This window comes from Scardinius erythrophthalmus (assembly GCF_964197995.2).
Source record: "Scardinius erythrophthalmus genome assembly, chromosome: 9".
NCBI classification, from domain to species: domain Eukaryota; kingdom Metazoa; phylum Chordata; class Actinopteri; order Cypriniformes; family Leuciscidae; genus Scardinius; species Scardinius erythrophthalmus.
The window spans coordinates 24,416,404-24,441,179 of record NC_138229.1 but is presented as its reverse complement, the minus strand read 5'-3'; the positions used below and the strand labels follow the sequence as shown (position 1 = coordinate 24,441,179).

At 36.8% G+C, this 24,776-nt stretch overlaps 1 protein-coding gene across 1 annotated transcript in view; it reads right to left on the bottom strand.

Moving 5' to 3' along the window:
• Positions 1-24,776, bottom strand: part of dpydb (dihydropyrimidine dehydrogenase b) — a 175,159-nt gene that overhangs the window by 114,481 nt on the left and 35,902 nt on the right. Inside the window, exons 4-8 of the mRNA XM_081373345.1 lie at positions 11,203-11,290; positions 10,825-10,986; positions 6,290-6,486; positions 4,737-4,818; positions 2,614-2,701 (exon numbers count right to left, since the gene is read on the bottom strand). Of these exons, the coding sequence (XP_081229471.1) occupies positions 2,614-2,701; positions 4,737-4,818; positions 6,290-6,486; positions 10,825-10,986; positions 11,203-11,290 (617 nt within the window). The remainder of the gene's footprint in view (positions 1-2,613; positions 2,702-4,736; positions 4,819-6,289; positions 6,487-10,824; positions 10,987-11,202; positions 11,291-24,776) is intronic.

Below are 24,776 nucleotides of genomic sequence, written 5' to 3'. Positions count from 1 at the left end.
AAGAAACCCAACTAATGTGACAATATGATATACACACTGACCTTAGTAAGACCTCCTCAGAGTCATATTCATTAGAACCGAACATCTAGACCAATCTGCCTACCCATATGGTCTAGTTTAGATGCTGCATTCATCTTTTTCACTGCTTCAGATAAACCCACATGACTGCTACTAACCTTAAAGCATTCTGGGCTTAATTTCCTCCATTGTGAATGATTTTGTGATGGGTGTACACAGAAAACAATATTTTCAAGGCGACGGTCCAAAGATGTATATTTTGATGATAGCCATTATTGAGACGGAAAGCGTACGACATAGCAATCACATGATAAAATGACAACAACAAAAAAAACAGTGTGCGTGGAACATGTCGGTTATTTTTACAGGCCAAAAAGAAACATCCTTATCTGTGTTTTTCAACCATTTCTCTCTCTCAAAGCCAAAGGTACACATTTGCATGTCAATCACTGTAGAGGCTGACTTTAGAGACAACATGAGAGAAGTGGTGAAAAAAAATCACAGAGGCGCAAATGTAATCATTTCCTTTGTGATTCCCAGCTTATTGCTGTTGCTTTATGAGAAAGAGAAATCCCAGAGCAGTTCTGAGACTTGCCCGTCTCAATAACAATGAAGCTTAGCTACCAAAAAGTAGCCCTTATTCAAACAGAAAAAATTATATGTATTCCTTTTAATTATAAGGAGAAGAAAGAAGCACAAAGTACACAGTCACCCTCGAGGAATGTTTGAATTCTCAAATCAAATCAACACACACAATATTTCCTTACTTTAATAAAAATAGAAGGCAAAATGAATCAACAGACACATTTCTTTCTGCATAAAGAAACCACAAATGCCACAAGTTGGCAAGCATTTAAAGATTAGTTTAAAAAAAGTTGAAATTCTGTCATCGTTTACTCATGTCGATTATAAACCTACTGTATATGACCTGTATTGTTCTGTGGAACACAAATGCAATCTTTTACATGCAATTACAGTAAATTTAGACTGGAGTTTTCAAAAATGACCATAAAAGTGGTTGACACAACTCATGCTATATATTCCAAGCCTTCTGTCACACAAAAGATTTATGAGATGAAAAGACTAAAATTTAAGTAGTTATTTGTGGATGACCTTCCCTTCAGTGCGACTTGATTCGTGAAGTGGATCTAACTGAAAAGAACGATTCCTTATGAATCAAATTTTGTTACTTCTCACATGAACTCCAAAGAGCTCTAGGGTGGATGTCAAAACTTACAAAAACGTACAAAACTTACATCTGTTCCAATCCTAAAAGCTTCATATCTAGACATATTATGAAGCATTTTTATGATTTGTGTGTGTGTGTGTGTGTGTGTGTGTGTGTGTGTGTGTGTGTGTGTGTGTGTGTGTGTGTGTGTGTGTGTGTGTCAATTTAATTAATTTTCATTATATTGGTGGCTTGGACATTCTTAATGTGGCAATGTAATCAAAGTAGCGACAGATCTTTTCTTACGTATTGTGATGTACGTTTAAGTGAAAAGAATAATTGAAAAGAAAAAAATTAAAGCGGGGACTTGGTTCAATCAACTGGCTGTTGATTGGATGTAGGCAGATATAAATGCAAGATTACAGTAGATTGCAAGAAAGGGGCAGGGTTTCAATTTATGAAATGATGGGTGTCACCAGAGAGGAGTTTGATGCGTCACAGGAAGATCAAGTTGTCAAAATGAGGTTTTATTCATGAATTGTTCACAATAAGATCTATAAACAAGTAATAAAAACTCAGTGAGTGTTTTAGCGCAATTTTCTCACCTCATGGGATCACAACACTAAGAGATAGTAAATCTTTTCCTGGATTTTTTTTGTGCGTTCCCGAGATTAGACCTTCCTTAACATAATGCCGAAAACCCGAAGTCTCTAGGTGGTCTGGTTGAGGAGTAGATAGAAGTGCAAGATTGGTGCGCACAGACGCACAGAACAGAAATCATGAGTTAACAAGCGCAATTTTGTCCGGTGGAAAATTGCGCAAAAAAAAAAACGTAGAAAATAGATGAAATTCCATTAAATGCGCGTTCAACTGTTGAAAGAAGCTCAAACTTACACTGTTTTGACAACGTGAAGGTAAGTAAATAACGGAATTGTTATATTTTTGGTAAACTATGAACCACTTCTTTCATTTTTTAATGATCTCTTTAAGGTTCAATACGGACATCAAGTCTGGATGGAAAAATGAATGTGGCTTTTAACAAGGAGGGCAGATGTGTGTGTGTTCAGAGATTGAAAGACAGAGCGAAGGACACAGAACAGATGGGGAGACGGAGAGAAAGACAGAACACAACACACAGAAGACCGACAGAAAAAAGAGAATGAAACAGGGAGCATTACACAGACAAGCCAGTTAGATATCAAGGGAAATGAGGACAGGGGTTATGGGTGTCCCTTGAGGGGGGAAAATGAGTTTAACTTTCCTCAATGGCCTTCACTGAAGGAGATCACAATTTTTTTATGCAGAGAATAATTAGTTAATCAACACAGGGTGTCCGCAAGCACATGACAAATGGATGCATAGTTTTGTTAAAATAAAGGAAAAGACACACGCAAAAGAGGCAAAAGTAACTCTAGAGAAGGACTGACCAATGCCAACGAAGATCACTTGGAAGCCCTCCTCCTTCAGCGAGGTCAGAGTCATCCCGTTCTGCCCCAGCCCCTTATCAAGAACAACCTGTCAGAAAAAAAAAAACCTGCATCTGTCTCAGCTGTCTCCATCTGTCTGTATTATTCACATAAAGAGGATGTTAGCGTCAATTATTCTACGCTGCTGTGAATTCCAGGACATAATTACATCAATCATCCCACAACCTTTGTGACAGCAGTATACAGACCAGTATAGTTATGATACATTAGTGCAAACAGAGTGATTCTATGGTCACATGTGCCGCTATGTGTTAGGGTACAAATGACAAATAGACCCATGATTCACAAGCTGTGGGTCTCAGGTCTATTCTTAAATGGTCACAGTCTGCAGAGGAAAATAATGCTGGTTGCAAAAACTAAAACGTAGCTAACAATATAATCAAGTATAGTTAGAAATACATACATAATTTTCCATTCTAATAAGCCAATAGTCAATAGTTTCATGTGCAAATATTTAAAATAAATGAAAAAAAAATGGATATTCATTTTGAGCATTAGGTAGGTAAAGGTAATTTACATGTAAAAGCTAAAAATGAGCAGCACAATTAAATTTCCAATATAGGCAGAAATACACTAAAAAAAAGTTTAAGGTCGGTAAGATTTTTGTAATGTTTTTGAAAGAAGTCTCATTCTCACAAAGGCTGCATTTATTTGATCAAAAAATACAGTAAACAGTAATATTGTGAAATATTATTAGTTTAAAATAACTGTTTTTATTTTAACATATTTTAAAATGTAATTTATTCCTTTGATGGCAGAGCTGATTTTCAGCATAATTTCTCCAGTCTTCAGTGTCACATGATCCTTCAGAAATGATTCTAATATGTTGAATTACTGCTCAATAAACATTTCTTATTAATTATCATTGTTAAAAAAACAGTTGTGTTACTTAATATTTTGGCGTAAAACTGTGATACATTTTTCCCCCCCATTATTCTTTAATGAATAAAAAGTTCAAAAGAACAACATTTATCTGAAACAGAAATAACATAACATGCATGGTCTTTACTGTCACTTTTGATCAACTGAATGCATCCTTGCTAAATAAAAGTATTAATTTCTTTGAAAGAAAAACAAATTCTTACTGACCCCAAACTTTTGAACAGTAGTGTATATCCAACACTATCTCACAACCAATTCGTACGAATTTGTACAAGTAAGTACGAGGCGGCTAATTCATTCAAATTCGTACGACCTCACTCGTACAAATTCGTACGATTTGTCTAAACCCCAGTTACGGCTAGGTTTAGGGGCGGGGTCAGGGGTAGGTCATTCGTACGAATTCATATGAATTGGGCAACTCGTAAAATACGACTGAGGTCGTATGAATTCGTACGAATTAGCCACCTCGTAAAATACGTACGAATTGCTGTGAGATCGGGTTGGTATATCCAATATCAACTGATATGGTAGTGACTTGTCATGCATCCCTAAATCAAATACACAATAATTGTAGCATATTGTTAAGCCTATGCAGTTAATAGTAATATTAGTACATTTCAGTGCTCGATTGTAAAGATGACTTGTGGGGGTTGTGAACTTGGAGGTATTTCTTGGGTAGTATGTGATTATAAGTCTGTTTAGTGGCAAGGGAACTGAAGAATTTAAAGTTTTGTATATAGTGGAATATGGTGGAATCCTCATCAGAGGCTCTAAAATGATTGAGGCAATGAAGATTTGCTGAAAATGAATAAAGTGTTGATGTAAACGTCAGCTCATGGGAGTCAGTGTACTTCTTACCTAGCCTTAACCAACCTTCATTGAGTTTGAGAAACCCTGTATCCTCACCCTACCTCTCTCTCCAGCTCTCTCTCAACTCAAGACTAAAATCAAATTAATCACGGTCAGGTGATCTGGATGAGGACTATCGATTGCCATTTCTCACCATCACAGCTCTCAGGCAATGGACAGATGGATGTCTTTGCTACTTGCCTCACTAATGTGGCTTTTAATTGTGTTTTGTTAGCTTGCTTTTGTTCCTGCATGGTTATTAATGTCAGTGACATTTGGCTGTTGATGGGTTGGAAGGATTTGACATCCTGCCATGTCTCTCTCACTGGTACCTTTACGCCAAGATCCTTCATCAGATCAATCTCAAACTGCACCACCTCATAGGGCAAACGGAACTGAGGAATTTCAGCAGTGCTGTGAACAAAAACAGGGAGACACACAAAATATCTTTTAATATTTATTAATTGTTTCTTTGTGGCATTATATTTATTTAGTCACTAAGGATGCTCTGATCAATCAGTCTACAAAGCTCTGTTTTACTTTGTCGAATTGACAGCAGTCTTTCTATATCATGTTTGTGCCAACTCTCATTGAAAATGAATAATGTCCAGTTGCTTTGGCACTGTGCAAATCGATGTCCACATGAACACCCCATGATGCATGTGAGAGGTATGGCGATTATGACAAGCTCGGCAGCATTTCAGTCTCTATCAGGCGCGAGTAAAATAGTAATAACGGGGATTACAAGGTGGTGTATAATTCAGACTTCTTCAGTAAATAACCTTTAGGAGAAAAAGGCACCTGTTCAAACCGCACATGTGATCTTTCTGCACTCAAGTGTGTGTTCCCCTCATTAAAGCTCCAGGAGGAATGTAATATTACCAAAACACACACACACACACAAAAAGAAAAGACAGGTTATTTATAAATATAATAATAATATTAATAATGTCTGGTATTGTATGTTGTACTGTTCAAAAATGATGGTGTCGGTCTCTTAAGCTCACCAAGGCTGCATTTATTTGATCAAAAATACAGTAAAACAGCAATACTGTGATTTAAAACAACTGTTTTTTATTTTAATATATTTTAAAATGTAATATATTCCTGTGATGGCAAAGTTGAATTTTCAGCATCATTACTCCAGTCTTCAGTGTCACATGATCCTTCAGAAATCACTCTAATATGATGATTTACTGCTCAAGGAACTATCAATGTTGAAAACAATTCTGCCGCTTAATATGTTTGTAGAAAATATATTGTTCAGGATTGATGATTATGATGAATAGAACATTCAAAAGAACAGCATTTATTTGAAATGCAAAAAGTGTTACTGTCACTTTTGAGTAATTGAATTCTTACTGAATAAATGTTTTAATTTCTTTTGAATCTTTCTGACCCCAAACTTTTGAATGCTTTTGCAAATATATCATATTGAGAAACAAGATGAATAAGCCTAATAATAACAAATAAATAAAATGAATTATAAACAAAACTATTACATTTAATTCCATATGTGTAGTATTTACAACCGGTTTGCCTATCCTTAATATACTATTAATAATATAAATAATATCCTAATACTAGTAACATACTATACAAATAAGTTCAATAGGTTGATCTAAATTTACTTGTTTATTCTTGTGCTTGTTTATTTGATTGACAATTAAATGACCTACTGTATTTTTGTTAACAAAAACCTAGATAGATGTTTCTACATACAAGATAATTATGACAAGACATTGATTATGTTTTATTCTGCAAGACTGCAGTTCTCCACCAGCTAAGACCAGCATGATCTTTTCAGAATGTAGATAAGAGGATCCATAACTTCAAATCATAACCTTTAGTTTAGCAGATGTAAATTCAGAAGCATTCACTTTACCTGAGGCCACCGATGTATTTCTGTTTCTCGAAGATGGTGATGTTGTCGTAGCCTAGCCGAGCAAGGAAGGAGGCGCAGCTGATGCTGGCAGGGCCGCAGCCAATGAGAGCAATCCTTGTGTGGTAGCTCTCTGGCATTTCCTTCGCCGGGGGAAGCTCTGGATTCCTGATCTGAGGGATGCCCATATTGCTGAACACCTGAGGAGAGCACAGGAAACTCCTAAAACAAACCTCGCCTTTATTCTGGCTCCTACTGGAGCAAAATGCACATTCACACATAAATCCTATTTCCCAGGCACTGTAAACTCTAATCAGTCTGCAAATTACAGTTCAAAGTTGATCTCCCTAGCCTAGAGCTTTTTACAGTAAAAGCACGGATCCGCTCTAGCCCAATGAAACAACATTACGCCGTGATTACCTTATTCCCTTTCCTCTCTTATTTAGCTCCAGAAAGCCTTTCAGGCCCAGTTTGCATCATCTCATCTCAACTGACTGTTTACCAGAAGCCGCCCTGGGCATACAGTATAATGTGATTTACTGTATGTGATGTACTGTACAGTTCCTGCTTTACGCTAATGCAGGCACTGGTCTGTGTATGTCGGCGAGCTCTTACTGAGGAGAGGAGGGAAGGCGAACGGTCGCTGATGGCCCTGTCTTGGGCTTATCTAATCAACAGGCTGATAAAAAAAACCTGGCCTTTCACATTTGAGAAGAGAGAAGCTGTCATCTCTACGGTAAGAGGTGACAGAGGAGCAGCTGACGGGATGGTTCAGTTGGCGTTTTCCTGCAGGACTCTCTGGACCTCTTATGGATGATTTTTTTTCAAAGAGGGGGGATGTCAAAATGGAGGGTCCGTTGAAGAGAAGATAAGACTGCGTCATTCTACAGAAAAGCGTCCATATGTGGACATAACTTTTTTTGGGCAAGATTGCCAGCATTAACCATATGGGAAAAAAATTGGTTAATTTTATTTTAGTATACAAATAGAATGTGAAATTGTATTCAAATTATTTATATTTATCTTACAAAAAAATATGCTTAATTGGCCTGTCTGCATTTTTTTTTCTTTTTCTGTATTAGCAAATATATCCACATTTTGATGGAAACACAATATACAGTATAATCCATTTTTTGTTTTAGTAATGTAGTTTAAAAAAAATATCTTAATAATAATAAACTATATAAAAATTATCTTAAAAATAATAAACTATTCCAAGAAACCAGAGAACTAAGAACCACGAGTGAAATCCTAACCATACAGCAACAGGCCAAAACAATGACCGACAAAATATATACACAGGAGGCTAACAAGGGACACATGAAACACCAGTGGAAACAATCAAGGAACAAATCAAGGTGAAAAACTTCAATACTTTAACTATGGCACATGAGACAGGAAGTGACACAAAAGTCCAAAGACAAACACAGGCTGCGTCTGAAATCGCGTACTCTCTTGAGTAGGTGCTTATTTTGAATAGCGAAAGCAGTCCTGCCGCTGTCTGTTTCTATATGTTAATCAAATAAAAGACAGAAAAAATTGCTCACCGCTCTTGACTGAATAACTTTAATAAGGGTTCATCTATATTTATACAATGAAGACTATGCAGTTATATTTTACAGTTGATTTCTGTACCTGAATATCTAATACACGCAATAACGTATAGATTACAGAAAACCTGAATATCTAGTTTAGACCTACATGAAAAACCTGAAAAGAACTGTTTATTTCATCTGTATATGTTTGTTCTGTTGTATTTTTTTGTGGTATTGCTCATAATTTGATTATTTGTTCTCATTTATTCCTGATTTTAACAATATTTAACATTTATATGAGTTAGGCTAGTAGTTTTTGGTGTCATAACCTTATGTATTAAGGTTACATGGATCAAAAACAACTTAAACAATAGCTAGGCCTATTTTATTTATTTATTTATTTATTAATTACTTTTTTTGTGGTGGGGCCAGTAAAAATTTGAACCACTGGCCTGACCAGGCCTGTAGAAAAAAATGTTAGCATTGAGCCCTGAGTAGGTCATCCGGGTACTTTTTGCCTACTCTTTTATGAGTATGTGAATTTGGACATACTTCTTTTGTCACATACTATTTTTCGCCAACTATATAGTAGGAAAGTATGCAATTTCGGATGCAGCTGTAACGCTTTAAGTTTATTTGTTTGTTATTGATTTGTTCTGTTCTGTTCATGTCTGTGTTTCTATGTAGGTTTTTCTAGGTTGTTAATTAGTTCAGTCTTGTTCAGGTGTGTTTAGTTAATTAGCCTCTCTTGTTTGCTGTCTATTTAAGCCCTGTATTTCTTTCAGTTAATTATCAGTTCTATGTCATCACTAAATTGGTTGTTCTGTTCCTGTGATTCTGTTTTGTGAAGATTTGAGTTTATTTCTAAATAAAGACTGCTGCACTTAGATCCTGTTTCATCTCTTCTGCAACCAACGCTAACAGCAGCCCCATAGATCATGACTAAACAACCGTTAAAAGTTTGGGGTCAGCAAGGTTTAAGAAATTAATAATAAAAAAAAAATCAGCAAGGATGCATTTAATTGATAAAAAGTCACAGTAAGTACCTTTATGCTATAAATTACATGCTGTTCTTTTGAACTTTCTATTTATCACAGAATCCTGAAAAAAAGTGTCATGGTTTCCACAAAAATATTAAGCAGCACAAATGTTTTTAACCTTTATAATAATTAATAAGAAATGTTACGTGAGCAGCAAAAAAGACTGGAGTAATGGCTATTGAAATGAATCCCCATGAATAAATTACACTTGAAAATATATTAACATATAAAACTGTTTTTAAATGTTAATAATATTTAACAATATTACTGTTTTTGCAGTATTTTTGATCATATAAAATGCAGCTTTGGTGAGCATAAGTGACTTCTTTCAAAAACATTAAAAAAAATCTTACAGACCCCCAAATTTTGAATGAAATCATGAAACTCTAGAGGGCGCAGGATGATAGGTACTTTACATATAATCTAAAAGCAATCACATCGTTACCGCATGGCACAAGCCTCTGCAGATCGTACAGCCAATGAGATTGCCTGCTCAACATTTAAATAGTCTGGTTCATTGTTTGATATAAGCTAGTGTGCTAACAAAATTCCTCTGAACCCCCCTCATCTCTCCTAAAGGGGGTCGCACACTGGACGCGCAGCGCCACGTCTTTTAAATTCGAACACATTATTCTCTATGAGAGTACACACACCGGCGGCGCCTTTCGGCGTCTGTCCACGGCGCCCAGCAACGGCTCAGGGGTGCGTTTCCCGAAAGCATCGTTAGCCAACTATGGTCGCAAGTTCCCTCGTTACCAATAGAGTTCAATGGACATTGCGATGAACTTGCGACCATAGTTGGCCAACGATGCTTTCGGGAAACGCACCCCAGGACCGTGTTCAAAATCGGGCCGCGCCATTTACATAGTTTTATATTAAATTTACATTTATGTGTCTCAAATCGTAGTTCATGTATATACGGATTTCACCCTGTGCTGCAATATACATTTAGTTTTATATTTATTTACAGAAATCAGAAAATTGCTGATGTTATCGGATTTTCAGGTGAGAGTTGTCCTAGACGTGGCGCGGCGCTGCGCGGTGCTGAGCTGCGCGTCCGGTGTGCGACCCCCTTAACTCCACCTGCTTAGATCTGCTGTGGGATTTATGTCTATTTATGCAGCAGCATCATATCTTTCAGGCTCACCGCAGATTGTCTGAGTATCTATTAGCAGTAGCAAGTCCATACTTGCACTGCACCAGCAAGAGCAGCAATAATCAACAGCAGCATAGCAGATCTAGTCCGCCAAGACCAAATACATTAACACTGGCATATTCAATAACATGCATTGAAATATGAATATACTGTCTGAAATGCATTATTTGTCTAATAGAAATCAGTGTTTATAACGACCCAGCTAAGTCAATCATAGCAGAGACAATAAATACAATAAGTATTTACCAACAAATAAGCCCATATAAGCTAAATAAACAGGACAGTGCAAAGTAGTGGGATACTAGGCAGGCAACATAAAAAATAAATAAATTCTAAAGTCCTTGTGTTCTACTTTTCCTCAAAAAGATTAAAAACTAAAGAAAAAACAAGAGAGCAAAGGCTAACTTTCTCTTTCTCCCGGAGCTTGTTCTTGATTTATACCTTTGAAAAAAAAGTCCATTCCATCAGAGAAAAAGACTTTTCCACTGACTTTTCTCAAAGGAACTAAAAAGAGCCTGGTGATTGTTATAGGGATGTGAGTGAGGAAGTGAAAGTACAAGACTTAGTACAAGACAGCAGAAAGAAAAGAGGAGAGCACTGAAGGAATAATTACATTAAATCACCATTAAAGTCTAAACAATAAGATTTGGACTTCCAGACAATATTTTTTCTGCATTACTTTTTTAGCTTTGAGTTCAGTTGAACGATTATCTGAAAATTATTTGCACCCCTATAGTCCACAACAGACCTTTGACTTAACAGCAAAAAATCTGCAGTTTTAGCTGTTGCACTAGAAGAGCTCCTTACCTCAGTTGCAAACTGCTGCAGCCCACCAATATTGATGGGCCCTTCCTCAGAGGCATAGAGGTTACAGCCCCCCACACACAGATCAGAGGTGGGACACACCATGCCACAGGTCAAACCCAGAGGGTTATCGGACAGTATTGCCTTGGCAGCACCATAGTAGTTCTAGAAGACACACAAAAAAGCCAACGATAAACATGGACTCAAGCAGAGCTTTGGAGATTTTACCTGGCCGAATGAAGCCATGTAAGTGCTTATGCTTAACTAACTGAGAAATATAATACGCAAAGGATTATAAGATTATCACTTAAGCCACCATCAATAAACTCTGTTTGGCGTAGCTGCTGAGCGAGCAAGTTCAAGCGTTGTAATAGGTGTTACCTTGTTGGAAATGCTGGTGATGAAAGACTTGATATCCAAATTGGTGGGGCAGCTTTTCTGACAAGGAGCATCTGCACATTTCAGGCATCTATGAAAAACAATACATTTATATTTTGAAATCTTCACAGTTATATAAATAAAAAAAAAAATTTATGCACACACACACACACACACACACACACAAAATAGGTAAAGCAAGAAAACCTTAAGTCAAATAAGCTACTGGCACTGCTGATGGTGTGCAGCAGTAGATAATGGTTTGCCCTTTGTGTGGTTCGAAAAAGGAGAGCTGAGAACAAATGGCTGATGCTTGTTTTATCTTAGACATGTCTCTGCACCGACTGTGGTGAAGACTGATACCTCTTATAAATACTGCTGACTTCATAATGACCAGGGAACTCCATTTTGGTAGACAACAACATGCCTGCTTTAAATTATACATGGGATAATTTGGCTCTAGCCAATTAAATATTCAAGGAGGAACAAAATGCATGCAGCACATTCCATCAGAGAGAACGAGTGGAACGGCTTTGGATATAGGTAAGGCTCGACTAGGTCCCAGTGAGCGTGAAATTCCAGTTGAAACCTAAAGCTAAAATATCATGGTTTAGACAAGACATATGACAAGGGTGCGATGATCATAGTTCAGTTACCTGATTTTTGGTCAGTTTCACATACATCTTTTAAAATGTTTTGGCTCATAGTAACCTGCCACTTTTTTTTAGCATTTCTGAATGATTGAGAGCAAACACATTCGGGCAAATGTCACCGGGAAATAGAGGGGCTAAAATTCTTTAGAATTTAGCCAAAATTCTGGCTAAAATCTGCGGACAATCAATGTGGATTAAGCGAAGGGATGGGAATTGGTAATAATTTTGAAAAGATTCCTTTTACTGATTCCAGCTCATGCTTCCATTTACCATTCTTTTTCCAAATATGTATTCCTTGCAAGAACTAAAAGAAATGCAGCATTTTTAAAAGTTTAATAATTGGCCTTAACAACCTATTAAATAACAATATAAAATAAAATTAATAAATTTCATAAAATTCTGTACTACTGTCAACACTCAATTTTGTCATATGAACAACCAGTCAGTAACTACATTGGTTTAAGTCTCATCCGTTTTCTATATTTCAGTCATGACAACTCTTGGGATAGTTTCTAAAATATTTTATGAAAATGGAATGTACATAGGTTTGGTCTTGGCGGACTAGATCTGCTACGCTGCTGCTACTTAAGCTATGGCTGCTGCAGAGCAAGTACGACTTGCTTCTGATAAATACTCAGAACATAACATCAATTGAAACATGCTGCTGCTGCTAGAGAGAGGGAGACCCCCCATAACAAATCTAGGCAGGTGGTGCTGGGGAGGTGGAGGGCTAGAATAAATGATTTGCATAGCGCACAGAGTTAGTGTATTTGTTTGGATGCATCGTGGTTATGAAGTAAAATAGTAATGGATATGTGAAATTTATTGGCTGTGGAAGTTACATTGAAACAACCAATCAGAACACTAATTCATGCCTAAATTATTCATTTTTAATTTACTAAAAACGGTTGACTCATTAGATTCATTAATTTAGGAAATTAACTAAACTGGCTGCTTTTGACTAATTTAAAATAATCTGTTCTTACGCCCGTTTCACACATAGGGCCCTATCTTGCACCCAGCGCAATTGACTTTGTACACCGACGCATGAATCATTCCTATTTTGCACCTGCGCAAAGCGGACTTTTCCCTCCACAGATGCACGTCGGTAAACTAGGAAATACACTTGCGCTCCCAGGGGCGGTTCAGCCCAAAGAGGAGGTGTGTTCCGGCGCAAACGTTCCTTCGTAGCGTGTAGCGTGTGCACAACGTGCATACACTTTGATTCTCTCATCTACACAGAAGCAGCAGTTTTCATTTTTGCAAATCATACATTATTACGATAGATAGATAGATAGATAGATAGATAGATAGATAGATAGATAGATAGATAGATAGATAGATAGATAGATAGATAGATAGATAGACAATTTATTATAAAAGCATACATCTAGCTTACACATTTACCCAAATTATCATACGCCTGTTTAACCGAAGTTAATTTGGGTGGGTTTCTCCATTTCAATATAACTTCTCTCTTTTACGGCCGTGACGAGAGCGTTGCTCTCCTTGGCTGTAAACCGCTCCTGGCGCGCGCCTGGCAAATCCGCCATTACAATAGCAATCCGCCATGGAAAAAGCGCGTCTGCTCTTAAAGGGAATGTGAGATGACGCTCTGATTGGTTTATTTCACGTTACGCCCAAACCACACCTATGAATAATGAAGCTACTTCAGACCAACCCCTTTTAGATTTGCACCAGGCGCAAGAGTCATTTATCCCGCCGGGAAAATAGCAACAGCGCCCAAGACCCGCCCACAAAGTTACTTGCGCTTTGCGCTTGACACTTGCGTTTCAGATCGTTAAAATAGGGCCCATACTCTTTTTGAAGTGCGTATGCGGTGCAGGAGCAGCACGCGCTATAGTGCTTTCACATATGCTGCGTTTGCAGTGCGTAACTGATCCGCGGCTGTACCACAAACACATTTACTCGTTATTTGAATTTCAAATCCAGAAGTTATCAGCAACTTTTATTTTTAAAAAGTTTTTTGTCAGCATTGCGATTCTCTTTGTACACATATACACTCTTTAATAGACGTTTAAACAATTTAAACAACATATTATTCAATGCTACTTCTATATAGTTTTTCCACCTCCATGAATGAGACGAGTGTTGTTCATTATGTTGCCTTGTTGAGGTAAATTGTAGTTTACTTTGCATTACCCCGGTCTTAAAGTAAAAAAGATGACTGTGAAAAATAGTAGTATTAAATTACATTTATGGTGAGATTACTACAATTTATTTAATTAAATGCATTTATGGTGAGATTATTATATTTTCATGTCAATCTGTGTTAATTTTGACCACGAACCATGCGCTGTCACTTTAATTCAGCGTGTGTAGCACAGCAAAACTCTAACCTGTTAACATGGGTACGGAAAAAATATGCACCGCAAACGGAGTATGTGTGAAACGGGCGTTAGAGTATTTTTTTTTTTAGGAATAACACTGGTTGCACTGTATTTTGGATTCTCTAAAAATAATCTGTTCAGTGGTGTTGCTGCCCTGGAACCAAACATCATTCAGATGTTGTTTTTTCTCGGCTGCCAACTATATTTACCAGACAGAAAAGCACATTTCCAAAGTCTCATGTCTCACAAAATCATACTTAATTGACATAACGAAAACATGGAATAAACTTAAAGCAATACATTTTATCATATTCTGTAGCATGGGACTTCAAGGGCAAACATAGAGTCAATGCTGTACTGCTTGAGAAATGAAAAGCTTAGACCTTAAATGTAATTCAGTCAAATAAATATGCATTTGAAGTTAGCTTTCAAGGGCAGAATAATTCCAGTATGATCATTAAAGGAGTCAGCTCTCCCTGTGGGCTGTGACTGAGATCTCTGATAGATGCTGCGCGTTGTTGCTACTGGGAGTTTTCCATTATTTAAGAATGGAGGCCGCTGGGATTCTCAATTATATCAGTTATGACATTATCTCACAACATTTATGCCTTAAAATATTTGCTTGTGCCTAGTAATGCCACAATTCCGTTTTCTTGGCTTATTTACAGTACATACATCCTTAGCATTGCACACAGTGCTGCGCTGGAGGCACATTCACATTTTTTTCAATGGAAATTATAAAATTTTCTGTTGTGTGAACGCAGTAGAAGCGCTAAGCTCTGACCCCTGCACTCTTAAATTCAGCACCTTGTTCCATTATTTATTTGCATGTGTTGCCTGGTCTTAGCACCAGCCGATAAATGAGCCGCAATGGGAGGTCAGACTAAACATGACCTCTGGAATACGCACTCCGCTCCAGCACTGTGTCAGCGGTAATACCTCATGTCACTACAGTGTCAAAGCGTTGTACACTCATTTCGTTTGACAGAGGTCATATGTGACTGATGTTGAGGAAATATATGTTCGCATCCGCTCATGTGGAGTGAAGTGCACTTGGGAATCTCTTGCTCTTAATTATCCTCAACAGAGAATCCCATCAATAATCCTAATTAACCTGATTAAGTAGAGTTGTCTGCACAGCTGGAAGGAATATACAAAATACATAAAATGACAAGGGACTGTTTTTATTTCAGATATCTCTGACCAAGAGAGTGTAATTGTCAGAAATGTCTGTTTTTAATTTTAGATTAAAAACATCTTAAATAACTCCTGAAATAAAACCATAATTAAGAGCTAGTTATTGCATATGCTTGAGAAAAAAAAAATTAATAAATAAATACAGTGGTGAATATTTTTTTTAAGGTTAAAAAATAATAAACTCACTGAACAGATGGCAATCAAACTGAGCAATTTACAATTTATATTTAAGGCATTGGACAAACCCACCTATTTAGATGATGAACATTATTACTGATTTAATTTAGATCCATTTTATGGATATCAATGGATGAAGTATAAATGTCTCCAGAAATCTGGTCACTACCTATATCTGTAACTGCCTACAAACAAAGGCTATCTTTTAACCCCATAAACCTGACCTACTCTACTCTTCCCTCTTACTATAGAAACAGAGGGCTTCCTGTAACACTTCAGTTTGCATTCTCTTTACTTGTACAGTCATCCTTCACAGGGATGCCCTCAGGATTTGCCTGAGGAATGATAAAAAAAAACCTGACCAACTGGGAAAAATATGCATATATAGAATTCATTAAAAAAACATGGTTATTGTAAAACATTTTATTAGAAAGGATGGGGGGGGGGGGGACTGGGGGGTTGATATGGGAAGCTTTTCAGCGAAATACACTGACAACCGATTCATTCCAGTGCCAACAGCTTACACATCCATTATAGATTCAGCAGCACACGCACACAAATATTTCTCACTCATTTCAATTGTGGAATAAACTGTGAATCAACAGAACACAACAAATTTCATAACAACAACAACAACAAGTGAGTTCTTGTTGTACAGTTGCACCACTGATCCAAAAAATTTTAACAGATGAAATATAGTCCACAGGACCACTAATGAAAATACTTCTATTAAGCTATTTTCTAATTTAGTATGATTCTGACAGTTTCATTTACAGTTTCCTTGATCCTTTGACATATAAGAGGTCCTTGTACCATTAAAACATCCTGCAAGTTTCATAACTCAAAACTTCCTCCTCATTATAAAAAATGATGGTCATGCATAAATCATTTACAATAAATACTATTCCATAAAAAATTAAATTTTGATTTCATATTGACATTGAGCCGACCCTTAAAAAAATTGATCATTTCAGAAATTCTCAGAATAAGGATGAAAATATTTTTTCTGCATATATGTTTCTTTTTTTGTGTGTGCGCAAAAACATGAAAAGTTCCGTCATTAAACTCACATTGTAATTCTGAACTCATATTCACGTTCTGATTGGATTGTTCAATGTAATGTTCTCAATGAATTTCTCATATTCAGTGCCATTTCCCTATATAACCATGACACATCCACACGAATACACTATCTCTGTTCGCTATGCAAATTCTTTTGCTAGCCCTCCACCTCCCCCAGCACCACCTGCTACACTGGGGCAGGTTGGAGGTTAGGATTAGGGGGTTAGGGTCTCCCTCCCTCTAGCAGCAACAGCAGCATTTTTTCTTTTAATTTTATGTTCTGAGCATGTTCTGAGATTCAAGAGGTACTTGGTCTACAGCAGCAGCAGCAACCAAAGCTTAAGTAGCATCAGCACCAGCAGGTCTAGTTCGCCAAAACCAAACCTATTTACATTCCACAATCCATTTACATTACTACAATGTTTTACAACCTATCCACAGAGCTGTCATGGCTGAACTTTATTAAAATGCTCCTCAAGGAACATATTAAAAATAATGTTATGACCCCTTTAAAACCTGATAAAGACCTGAATCTCCAGTATGATTTAAAAATGATCCAAAGAGCATCTTGGAAGAACATCCATCTATACATGAGCAATGCCACAAATTTACTTGATTAGTGACCTAAAAACGTAGAATCTGAAATAGTTCTTATTAATTTGGATTTAATTCATATAAATAACATTAGTTTTGAGGTATTGTAAATTGAGGATTCAATTCGATTTTAAAACCCAGGTTTTCATTGTGGTCTGTCTCTAGCACACTTGCTCATGCATTACTCAGTGCAACAAAACATGATACAATGTTAGCTCATTTCAAAACCAACGTGGGCATTAGCGAACACTGTCAAATCACCTCCTGCCTCCCACTACTACCAACTTAATCCCAAACGCTCTTCTATAGAGATGAAGAATTTATCATGTGTGTGTGGGAGGTCAACTTGGAGAGATACCCATCAAAATCCTCACTCGTGAGGACATGTAACTTGTGGGGACCTAATCATAATGAGGACCCTAGAGAGGTGCCAGACATCTCCAATAGGACATGAGGAAAGTGTCCTCTCGCAGACCGGCTCTGTCATCTTAATTACTTAAAGCATTTTAGATACGACCAATTAAGCCTGGCTCTGAATCAAAGGGGCCTCCTTTCAGACTAGGTGGTGGGACAGCAGGGATGAGAGAACGGTTTTAATGATCAATCCACCTTTATATACTGTGGCTCCTGTGTCAAAGAATATACAGGAAAAGGAAAAGAAAAAGGGCTTCTGTCAGGGGTGTGGTGGAGCAGAGAATAATAAGAGGAGTTATTCCTCATTAGAGCTCATCATTTTAACAACGCAACATGTTACTTGACTTCATTCATCTGACATCTGTGAAATCGGTTTGACAACAGACACTAAAGGCAGCTGTCGGCTTTGAGATCCTCGCTTTCGTGCAGGAATGTATCATATAAAGCCAAATTCACCTTTCAGACCATTAGTACAAGTCTAGTGAAAACTCTTATAACTATGGAAATCATTAAGAATTTAGTGATTCTGTTCCAGTTCCCTAACAAAAGTTATTTTATGGAATAAACATTAATGAAAAGAAATGCAATTCCGCAGCCAAATGATAAGATAAATTCAATAATAAAGACATTTCTAATGTAATTTCATTAATAAAGATACTTTTAATAATAACTTAAATAAAACAATTCTTAATGTACCGTTCGAAAGTATGGGGTCAGTAAGATTTTAAGGGCCAGATTTACTAACAGCTTTTGCCAGCGCAAACCCACTTTTGGTAAGAAACTACTGTCATGATTTACTAAAGACACGCAGTGAAAAATCTTTGCTGAAAAGGTGTGGATAGTTATTTTTGCAGCTGACCTTATTGCATATGCATTTGTAGAAGTTTTCCTTTCGGACACAAAATGTATGAGTGGAGAATATTTAAATGAATCATGCAAGTGCTGCGTCCCAATTCGCCTACTTATACTATTCCCTAAAAGTATGTACTGTTTTGTGAAGAAAAAGTCCATACTCTTGAGTGTGTAGCAGAATAGTAGGCAAGCTTTGGAACATACTACTTCGTCATAATTACGTCTTTAACGGAACGCACGGTCGCTTAGTTACGTGCATCCGGTCACTGTATAAACTGCCCTGTCAATCATCCTCTCACAGTTAAAATCGTCCACATTCAATTTAATTTAATTTCCTACTGTATCAGAGAGAAATGTAGTAGCACGTTGAGCTGCCAGTCGTGGGTCTTTCATGCGGAGTCTCTCCTCATGTGTTTGCATAATGATGCATTTAAAGGTTAATGACCAAACGTATCTTTAGTCCACAATACTATTGCAAATGAAATATAATGTTGATAAATATATTTTTGTCAGGTTAGATACTGATTATGAATCATTCAAACCCCTTTATCTAAACCTCTCTACTTAACCATCGGTCTTGCACATCTGGCATGTTTGTATTTATTTATTTTTTCCGTGTTATTGCATTTACGTTTTAATTGTGTTCATAATTCTGAATCCTTGTCCAACGCGCAGTGGGTTGTGGGCAATATTAGAGTGTGCACGGATCTGCACCGGAAAAAGTATATAATCCGGGTATCTTTGGAATACTTCAATATTTAAACATACTACGATTTCGGACACACTAATTCTAACTTTGAATGCTATTTAGGATGGATAGTATGCGAATTGGGACTTGCTCACCAAAGTGATTTACTAAGTTTTGCGCTCGTCAATTTATTGGTATTTGCATCATTATTTTACAGGCCAAAAAAAAACCGTCTTAAACCAGACCCTAATTTGCGCTGCTCTTGGAAGATTGCATTGGTGATTATGAAAATTATCTAGCTGCATCTGTGTTCTTTAATTTGCGCGTCATCAGTAGATCACGTGCAGAACTTTCCACTCCCATTGAGGCTTTTATGGGATTGTGCCTTCACGCTAATTTGCCCTGTTTAGTAAATTTAGCAAGTATGTATTAAATTTATCAAAACTGACAATAAGTTTTAAAAGTTGTTTCAAATAAATGCTGTTCTTTTGAGCATTCTATTTATCATAGAATCCTGAAAAAGTGTCATAGTTTCTAAAAACTATGGGTTAAAGGGTTAGTTCACCCAAAAATGAAAATTCTGTCAGTAATTACTCACCCTCATGTTGCTCCAACCCCGTAAGTCCTTTGTTCATCTTCGGAACACAAATTAAGATATTTTTGATTAAATCTGAGAGCTGTCTCACTCCTCCATAGGATTCTAAGACACTATAACTTGCTGGCCCAGAAAATGCATTAAAGACATCGTTAATATAGTCCAAGTGACCACAGTGGCTCAATCTAGTTTATAAAGCGACGAGAATACTTTTGTGCGCAAAAAAAAACCAAAATAATGACTTTATTCCACTATTCATTTCCTTCTCTCTGGGCCTCGAGTCTTTTCACGTAGTGTAACTGCGTAGCGCGTCTGTGTTGCACGTCACCACGCATCACACACATGACCAGCGTCGGCCAATAGTGAGCCTACGTGGTGACGTGCAACACAGACGCGCTACGCAGTTACACTACGTGAAAAAACTCGAATTTTCATTTTTGGGTGAACTAACCCTTTAAGTAACCGTTTTCAACATTGATAATAGTGACTTTAAGCAACAGCAGCTGATGGAACGGCAACGGCCACTGGAAGTAAACAGCAAAAATCACTAAGCAACAATAAAGAGGATGGCGTGAATCATTTAACAAATTTTCATTGATCATTTTTATTTATCATTTAAAATCATTTAAAAAGAGAGAAGGGTTTAAGCAAGAGAAGGGTTGCTTTTGGCATTACATTTTATTCAGATACAATTAAAATGTCACAACCATAAAATATTTACTTGTTTAAAAAATTACTTATCTAAATTTTTTTTACATAAAAACAAACCAACTAAAACACAAAACGTACATGAAAATAATTACTTACCTAATCTGTCATGTATTAACGACTGCGGCAAATCAGCTGCCCTCCCGTAGTAGAGGGTTACAGTAGAAAGTCATAAAGTAGGCTAGCAGTTAATGTCGCGCATGAGCGATGGAACGCCAGAAATGCGTATGTAAAAACAAATATTGCATCACAATAAGTGTAATTGTGATTGTCACATTGTTTAGTGACAACATGTTACAATGTTTACATTGTACAATGACTGGTAGGATACAGTTTTTATTAAAGCTTGACAAAAATTTCAAGATTTCAATTCCATTCTTGTGATTTGATTCCGATTTTGATTCAATATTGACTAATTTGGATACATGTTTATATTAAATTTTATTTAAAAAAATAATCTCACCTAATGCTGTAAACACAGAGGGCCCAATCTGCTGGTATTATTAAAGGTTAAAAATAACAAATTAAATTAAATATAATGCAGTTTTTGTTATAACAATTATTTAATGACATAAGTAAAAATATAATAAATATGTAATATAGTGCTCAGCAAAATCTCCTCTCTAGCTATTTTTTCTATTCAATTAACATGCTATGGTCATTAAATGGCTTTCCTGAGGTAAATGTAACGTTATGTGACATAATTGTTCTCCTGCTGTTATATTGACCTCTTTCCGTGGTTGAAAAACACTAATTGGTCGATATTATGTATACTTTGGGTAAGTTGTACTGCATCTTTAAAGCAGCACTAGGAAACTTTTCAACCTTCATAATATATTTCCAAGACTCTTGTGATGGTACATCGACTTACAATAGGTTGAATGACATGTCTGCCATAGCCTGACGGGGTCTGTATAGTTTTTAATCGTACTTTTAAACTTCGGGGTTCGGGTAGTAACACCCGCGCACAAAAATTCGACTGCTTTACGGCATAGGCTACCTCACTTCCCCCAACACGTACCTCACATGCTGTTGGACTTGTAAGTATATTGCTTATATTGTATATCACTCGGACAAGCTTTCACTCGTTGGTGTGAGCTAAAAAGCACCTGGCGTTCTTGTTGATAGATTAAGGCGGGCGTACACGGTGCGAGTTCGGACCAGGATCGGACACTCGGGAGGTCGTGAGATATTGCACACGTTGCGAGTCAGTTTAACTGATAATCGCGTCAATGCAGCTGGTACACGGCACGACTGTCCTGCACGAATTTTATCCCGAGCCGGCAGCAATCACGTGAGCTTTCGCGCTAAACACAGAGACCGTCAATATTGCATGCAGGCAAAGCTTCAGATAGAAAAAATGACAGAAATGTGTGTGCAAATGATTTGTTGTAAAGCAGAGAACAGTAGCCATTCAACGTAAAAACTAGAGAGAGAGAGAATTATTATTTTTATTTTATTATTTTTATTTAATATTATTATTATTATTTTCTGTAGTACAATGTTCAAAATAATTTTCTATGCTGTTTTGATGCTTTGGCAATACAATTGTATTTTTGTCATGCCAATAAAGCTTTATTGAATTGAACAGAATTGAATTGAGAGAAGTGTGTGTGTGTGTGTGTGTGTGTGTGTGTGTGCATGTGTGGACATGTTTTTCTACACCGGTGGGGACTTAAACCTGAATGCACACAGACTCATGGGGACTCGTGTCACCGTGGGGACCTAAATTGAGGTCCCCATGGGTACAAAAGCTTATAAATCATACAGAATTAGTTTTTTTGAAAATGTAAAAATGCAGAATGTCTCCTGTGATGGGTAGGTTTAGGGATAGGGGCAGTGTAAGGGGATAGAATATACAGTTTGTACAGTATAAAAACCATTACGTCTATGGAGAGTCCCCACAAATATAGTGCACCAGACATGTGTGTGTGTGTGTGTGTGTGTGTGTGTATGAGAGAGGGAGAGAGACAGTGTATGCGCACGCTGTATGGTTGCTGCCACTGAGGTATAGCCCCACGTGGTTGTGTATAATTTGGAAATAGGAGACAGCTGGTGAAAATCGGGCCGACTCCCCGAATTTTTTAAACATGTTTAAAGATGATCGGGAGGTCGGGGAGGTGCTTATAACGTGCTCGGCTCGGCTCGTAATTCCTCTCACACGCTGCGAGCCGCGAGCATGCGAGCATCACCGATTCCACTCGATTTCTCCCGAGTGAAAAAAATCATCTGCGAGCTCGTAAAAAAAGCAAAAATCGGGGACATTCTAAAACGCTTAACGTGAAAAACGCTTAACGTGGCTTACTGTACTAAGACATTAATATTAAATTACCAAACTCAGCACACATCATATTAATAAACCATACTATGTGTAAAAAATAAGATAAGCCCAGAAATTGAACGCAACGCGTTTAATTACACGTTAAGCGTTTTCCTCCCATAGAAAACCATTATAAGAAAACGCTTAACGTGGCTTACTGTACTAAGACAGTGATATTACATGACCAAACTCTGCACACATCATATTTATAAACCATACTATGTATAAAAAATCAGATGAGCCCAGAAATTGAACGCAACGCGTTTAATTACACGTTAAGCATTTTTCTCCCATAGAAAACCGTTATAAGAAAACGCTTAACGTGGCTTACTGTACTAAGACAGTGATATTAAAAGACCAAACTCTGCACACATCATATTTATAAACCATACTATGTATAAAAAATAAGATAAGCCCAGAAATTGAACGCAACGCGTTTAATTACACGTTAAGCGTTTTCCTCCCATAGAAAACCATTATAAGAAAACGCTTAACGTGGCTTACTGTACTAAGACAGTGATATTACATGACCAAACTCTGCACACATCATATTTATAAACCATACTATGTATAAAAAATCAGATGAGCCCAGAAATTGAACGCAACGCGTTTAATTACACGTTAAGCATTTTTCTCCCATAGAAAACCGTTATAAGAAAACGCTTAACGTGGCTTACTGTACTAAGACAGTGATATTAAAAGACCAAACTCAGTACACATCATATTAATAAACCATACTATGTATAAAAAATCAGATGAGCCCAGAAATTGAACGCAACGCGTTTAATTACACGTTAAGCATTTTTCTCCCATAGAAAACCATTATAAGAAAACGCTTAACGTGGCTTACTGTACTAAGACAGTGATATTACATGACCAAACTCTGCACACATCATATTTATAAACCATACTATGTATAAAAAATAAGATAAGCCCAGAAATTGAACGCAACGCGTTTAATTACACGTTAAGCATTTTTCTCCCATAGAAAACCGTTATAAGAAAACGCTTAACGTGGCTTACTGTACTAAGACAGTGATATTAAATTACCAAACTCAGCACACATCATATTAATAAACCATACTATGTATAAAAAATAAGATAAGCCCAGAAATTGAACGCAACGCGTTTAATTACACGTTAAGCGTTTTCCTCCCATAGAAAACCATTATAAGAAAACGCTTAACGTGGCTTACTGTACTAAGACAGTGATATTACATGACCAAACTCTGCACACATCATATTTATAAACCATACTATGTATAAAAAATAAGATAAGCCCAGAAATTGAACGCAACGCGTTTAATTACACGTTAAGCATTTTTCTCCCATAGAAAACCGTTATAAGAAAACGCTTAACGTGGCTTACTGTACTAAGACAGTGATATTAAATTACCAAACTCAGCACACATCATATTAATAAACCATACTATGTATAAAAAATAAGATAAGCCCAGAAATTGAACGCAACGCGTTTAATTACACGTTAAGCGTTTTCCTCCCATAGAAAACCATTATAAGAAAACGCTTAACGTGGCTTACTGTACTAAGACAGTGATATTACATGACCAAACTCTGCACACATCATATTTATAAACCATACTATGTATAAAAAATCAGATGAGCCCAGAAATTGAACGCAACGCGTTTAATTACACGTTAAGCATTTTTCTCCCATAGAAAACCGTTATAAGAAAACGCTTAACGTGGCTTACTGTACTAAGACAGTGATATTAAAAGACCAAACTCAGTACACATCATATTAATAAACCATACTATGTATAAAAAATCAGATGAGCCCAGAAATTGAACGCAACGCGTTTAATTACACGTTAAGCATTTTTCTCCCATAGAAAACCATTATAAGAAAACGCTTAACGTGGCTTACTGTACTAAGACAGTGATATTAAATAACCAAACTCAGTACACATCATATTTATAAACCATACTATGTATAAAAAATCAG